At 41.7% G+C, this 5,943-nt stretch overlaps 1 protein-coding gene across 1 annotated transcript; it reads right to left on the bottom strand.

The window, feature by feature from the left end:
* Positions 1 to 788: 788 nt before the first annotated feature.
* On the bottom strand, positions 789 to 4,591 carry bcl10 (BCL10 immune signaling adaptor). Its single transcript, XM_027031991.2, has 3 exons — positions 4,376 to 4,591; positions 3,487 to 3,775; positions 789 to 2,731 (listed from the first exon to the last, which is right to left on the bottom strand). Exons 1-3 carry the CDS (start codon positions 4,424 to 4,426, stop codon positions 2,328 to 2,330), a joined length of 744 nt encoding a protein of 247 aa, XP_026887792.1. The 5' UTR covers positions 4,427 to 4,591; the 3' UTR covers positions 789 to 2,327.
* Between the last annotated feature and the right edge of the window lie 1,352 nt (positions 4,592 to 5,943).

The raw sequence follows: 5,943 nt of genomic DNA, 5'->3' as shown, positions 1-5,943 counted from the left end.
TCAGACATCAGCTTGGTCTCATCTCACACACAGCACTGCAGAGGAACTGAGACTCTCGAAGCTGCGCTTACCTCAGACTGGAAGAACCGGTGTCAGGGTGAGGGACATATCTGATCAGGTCCCACACGCCACAGCCACAGATGTGTAGAAGGAAGGAGCTCCATTACGTATATTAATCCAGTTTGGTCACATTCACAGAATAGATCTGTCAATCAATAATGGTGCTGCATCTCTGAGAGACAAATGTTATTATGTAAGCTACAACAAAGCAGTGATCTACTAGTCCTGGTGAAAGGGTTTTCTTTAAAAGTGCAAATCAATGAAGAAAAAAAAACAAACCAGACACTTCAAATAAGTGTCTTTTACAAACTGATAACATTGCACTGTCAATATCAAACCTAATTTAAATTTACACTGATAGGTTTCACGTTTGTCGCAGCTGAGTGAGAGGATGTTAACAAATTAGTCTCATAAACTTTGCAAATAAGCCTCAAGCTAGTTCTCAAACAATGGTAAGTGATGACTCTTAGAAACGTTTTGGTCACAGAGGGGTCACAGAAGGTGGAATCCTGAACCAAACTGTAGATCTTCGTACAAACAACTATGACAGGACAGGAGATGAAGGTGAGAAAAACACTAGAGGTGATTTTCTATAGTACAGAGCAGAAACAGACTGTGTACGGGAGACCTCGTTTGAGGGATCAGAAGCTTCATTACCAGTAAAGGGGTAAAGTACTCTGGCTGCATCTTTTAATACAGACTTAGGAATGATGGTTCAGGACAAAGTGGCACTTGTACTGTATTTATGAGAATTTATGACTTATAATCAAAAATCCTTACATACATAGAGCCCCCTCAAATTATAACAAACTTTTGTATACACAGAACATACAAATATAAAATAAAGTAACATGACTGCCAAGACCTAAGCTTTGTCTTGGCCAGGAGTTTGTGTTTTACATTTTTCTATAAAATCACTGCACATTTGTCATTACCTCCACGTTCAATGCAGGGGCTTATAAGAAGGGTTTGTGAGCTTTAAAAATAAAGTAGCAGTAAATACAGTAAATATTCTCTCTGACTTCTGAGAAAGCAAGCTGGCTATGTGATTGTTACATCTACAACAGCAGAACTATTAATGTGGATAATGACTGCAATGGTCATAAAGCCTCCGTTTCCTACCTAAAGGCTAAATAGAGGTTTTCTTTCAGTTTTTGGCTTGAACATTTGACATTTTGCTGTCAAATGCAAAAGTGTAAAAGGCATCATGCAATATTTAAATGAAAAATTTATAAGAAGAAACATTTTGGTATATGTAATATAATGCAAGCTTTCATGGAGCATACACCTACATCTAGTACCATGTACAAAATGGGATAATACATCAGCAGGCAAAACAACTGTCATCTTTGGGTTGCTGTGTAAATTAGAGTATTTTAACATATTTACTGACACTTATTAATCGGATCTTTACACGTTAGCTCGACAGCTAGTATTCCCACTATAACAGCCCCAGCCTCGTAACTTTTCTTGTTACATATTGTGTGCTCACCTGCCGTGGCAGAACAAAATGCATCGACAAGTGCAGACCTATGAACCATCCCTGAGTGAGTTATAGGATTACATGTGTTTCACTCATCACCTCCACCATGAAACAGTAACAATAACACACCTATTGCAGAATATTATGTCAGTATATTGACAGTATATAAAAGTTTCTAAAAGCAATTTTGCTCTCATACTAGGCCCTCTTGTGGCAAGAACTGGAATGAGACCCACACATTCATCTAACTTTTGAAGATCTTTTGAGAGTGGCACTAGTTCACGATGTTTGAGGAGCTGCTACACAAAAAAGGCACAGCAACAACAGCTAAAAATATGACTTCTCTGATGTTTACAACGAATCGGTACTTATCTTTAAACCTAGAATTTCTCAAAAAATCTAAACTAGTGCATCTTTAAGATAAAAGGTCGTAAAAAAGGCACTGCTCATCACTTACAGTGTAAATGTAAACTGCTTAGTTCTCTTTTACTCTTGATTATGACATTACAGATTGTGCCACTCAGGAAGTCATCTGGCTGCTTGGTATGGTGAACTGGGAGGGTCCGCACACGGAGCCTTGTGGAACACCATCACCATCCTGAACATTAAAAGCTGAGCAGTGAAGTTTCTGGTTGTTAAGTGCAGCTTCCTGAGGGAGCTTTGCTAGCATGTCAAACAATCTGAAGGAGTCACAGTCATCTCTGTGTTTGCGACAGGTACTGACAGATAAATGAAAGGACTTGTGTGTTTTGAGTTTTCAAAAAAAACAAACAAACAAAAAACCTCAGCATGCATCACTGACAAAAGGGCTCAAGGAACGGGAGCGTAGTGGCTGGAAGTTGACATCTCCACTATTTCCTGTGCTCCCACAAGCTCCAGCATCCATATCCTGCCCCCCTGTTTCAAGGTCATCCGGAAGGGGTGGGGCTCCAGGGTCACCAGGTTTGGGAAGGCATGATGACGTTGAGGAGACATTTAGGCTGGCAGCAACAGCGCTGACCCCGCTTGGAACACACTGCAGGTTCAGAGAGCTGCTCGCCACTGAAGAGGCAGGGCTTCCCTCTCCATCAGGGTGGAGGCACACAGTGGAAAACTTGTCGTAGTCGTACAGGTCAGTCTTCGAGAGGTCGTTAGTAGCTCCTGCCATGCACTTCGCGGTCGAGTAACTGGAGCTGGAAGTACTTGCAGCTGGAAACACAAATCATATGTTGTCTGAGAGGTTTGACGCAAACATCCTCCAGAAATCTGATCTTTATGCTCACACATTGTGGTGGTTTGGTAGTGTGGGTGTAGTGACTGTAGAGGCCATCACATTAGATTGAAGAGTTCCCATGATTCAGTAGTGCAGCACACACATTTATTATTATAGCAAGCGTGAGGTGTACAAGTGAAAATAAATGAAAGTATTTACAAGTCTAGTGGTGGATTAGTTGAGCAATAATCTACTCCCACAGAAGCTCAAAGCCCTTAGCAATCATTAGCAAGTTAATGTCAGTGACAAGGCTGCACAGACTAAACTAAGAAACAACAATACCCCCCCCCCCAGGTGCTGCGCTCCACTGGGTACCTTTATACAGGTAACCCTGCCCCCCTGGGCCTCGAATGTCTCATTACAGCAATAAGGTTAAAAGCAGACAAATGATCTTTTCTAGACATGTGTTATGTCGGTGTATACAACATTAAGCAGCCAACCATGGGATTTATGCAACATTACGGGTGAGTATATACATTTTCAGTGTTATTTCAGGCATGTGTGGTCGTCTTGTTCTTTGCAGGTTCCCCTCGTCTCCTAGAAGGGCTGCTGGAGGCTCTCTTTTCCAAGGCCAGCTTGGTAAGTTTGTAACTACCGATTCCACTCACACAGTCTCAGGGTGTAATACTATGTTTGGTAACGGGACTGTGTACAGGTTCTCGTCACACACGCGCTCACACACACTGGATACCTTTCAGGGCTTCTAGTTTTTCGTTTTTCACACGTTGCACTTCATCTGTGATTTTGACGATGATGAAGTTGACCGTTCGGCAATGCTGGATGGATTCGATGAGCATGTCTAACCCTCGGGGGTTTTCCGCAAGGAGGTCTAGCAGCTTCCCGGCACGTTTGCCCCGCGTGCTCCTGCAGTTGATCTCCTCGGTGTCCTCCCTTGTCAGGATCCTTTTCGAGCGCAGGTAGTCAAAATGTCGCTCTGCGATCAGCTTATCGACGAGGTACGGACGCAACCTCTCCAGGGCCTGTAAAACATCAAAACCAGAATGGATGTGGGAGGCAGAGAAAACTTCATCTTTGCATTTCCATGATCCTGCACTAAGAGCTGACACATTTGCTTCATTACTCAGTAATCATCATTAACAAAGTTAGCCAAGGGAGGGCACTGCATCACAAATACGCTGCACTTTATGATGAAGTAACGACAACCTCAGTTGAATGAAATGATCAACCAGCCCAATAGGTCCTATAACATAACTCTTGTGGGTATGTTTTTAAGCTTGTGTCACAGAAAAATTAGTCTCAGGCTACCCTCAATTAAATGCCTTGTACGTGGCTTTTAAATCCTTTTAAATAGCTTCCAAATAAATATAACCTTCCGTGTCTAAACGTTCAATTATATCGTCCTCTCACTGTGCAGAATATTATTGGCGCTTTCAACCAGTAGTTGCCCGTGGATACACTTTCACTTCCACTTCCAGACAAAACTGCTTGCTCAGTAAAACGTTAAGCTGGAAAACACCTTTTCTTGTAGTATACAGTCGACGTCGCAGCTAAATTGTGGTCTCGTTATGAAATGGCCTGTATAGAAATTGCAGGTAGCTAGCTAGAGGTAGCTCACTTACTTCCTTTTTCACTTCGGCCATTTCGTCTTCCGTCAGGTGAGAGACATCCATTCTCACCCTTTTAGACACCTGTTATCACTTCCGGAAATCCTACTCCTATTTTTTGTATACAGCGAAAATAGTTTAAATCGACTTAATTAATCACTTAAATAAGAATCAAGCGCTTCCGGCCATACAATCGCATCTGAACGGAGGCATGTGACGGCCAGTGAAGCTTTGAAGATTACCTACTTCCTCATCGCGCGCACCACGTCACGAACTGAAGACGTACGCTTCGCGATCGAGGGATCTAACCACGCGACTACACTTGTGCGCGCATCTATAACATTACCACTGTTTTAAATCTCATGTCCACATCCTGAAACACTGGCTCAGAAAAAAGTAAAGTAACTGAAATCTTATAAAGGGTTAAATTGTTGCATTAAAATATTGTCATTTATTTAAGGTTCTGTATTCATTATAGTTGTTTATTTCAGACTTCATTATGTATCAAACGTTATCATCAGTTGTACTGGTTGTCAGTTATATGTCTGATGTTTTGAACCAGTTCTGAAAAGGGTGAAAAGGCAGACTTATTGTAGTAAATTAATCCCAAATTCATAGTAAAATTCATAGTTTTCAGAACTGGTTCCAATATCAGATATTTAACTGGCAACCAGTAGAACTGATGATAACGTTTGATACACAAATCAAATTTAAACTAGATACAACTGAACTGTTTTTATATCAGATTATGAATTTCTAACTAAGATTTAAAATCATGCAATTGTAGGAGTTCGTAAGGCAGGTTAAGAGACGAACCAACAGTAGTAAAGACAGTAGCGCTGCTGTTATAGCTGTTTGATTGATATGCAGTGTTCCAGTTATAACTGACTTAACATGCCAAAACAAAATGAGCTGAATGATCTCGTTCTATATGAGAGCCTGTCTGGAAATGCTGAATTCTAAACGGTACTTTTTCTCTTTTTTATGTCTTGGGGATTGGCAAACTCAAATCATGCTACAAGACAATTATTTTTATCATTCGGAGACTGCCTAAAATAAAAGTTTCGGTTGGTCCACTGACCAACGGTTATAACTAGCAATGCATTGGTAGTTATGCACGTGCGGATTTGCATGGCCTGCATCGAAACTTGGATCGAAACATGAACGCGCGTGGACACGTTCTTCTTCAGAGGCGTATCAGTGCTCGCGGCCACGCCAGACTCTTAAGTCACTTCGGGTACACTATAAAAGGAAGGGAGACACGGCAGACGCATGGCTATACCCTTCAAATCACTCCTTTACGTGTGTCCTGTAAAACTACAGGTAAAACATTGCCTTCTCTAGAAATTGCAATGCCGAAGACCGAGTGGACCGGTTATGAACTATAACGTCACCAAGTCGCCAGCAGTGTACCGACTCTGACGTCACGGCGCGCAAGAGCGGGACCCTACACGCTCTGCTAGCTTGGTTAACCTCAAGGGGAACATCAGAAATAATGTAATTCTAGTGAACGCTGTGTTATTCAAGTGTATCTCCTCCACAGTTAAGGCTAGACTAGCAGCATTATATTTAACCGTTTTCTC

This window comes from Electrophorus electricus, chromosome 19, assembly GCF_013358815.1.
Source record: "Electrophorus electricus isolate fEleEle1 chromosome 19, fEleEle1.pri, whole genome shotgun sequence".
NCBI classification, from domain to species: domain Eukaryota; kingdom Metazoa; phylum Chordata; class Actinopteri; order Gymnotiformes; family Gymnotidae; genus Electrophorus; species Electrophorus electricus.
Note: the sequence above shows the minus strand (reverse complement) of the source record. Positions and strands in the feature narration are given on the sequence as shown.

Coding starts and splice junctions, on each gene's coding strand:
- bcl10 (XM_027031991.2), bottom strand. CDS start 4,426: ATGGATGTCTCTCACCTGACGGAAGACGAAATGGCCGAAGTGAAAAAG. Junction 3,776..4,375: donor TGGCCGAAGTGAAAAAGGAA/GTAAGTGAGCTA, acceptor GATGTTTTACAG/GCCCTGGAGAGGTTGCGTCC. Junction 2,732..3,486: donor AAAACTAGAAGCCCTGAAAG/GTATCCAGTGTG, acceptor TTGTGTTTCCAG/CTGCAAGTACTTCCAGCTCC.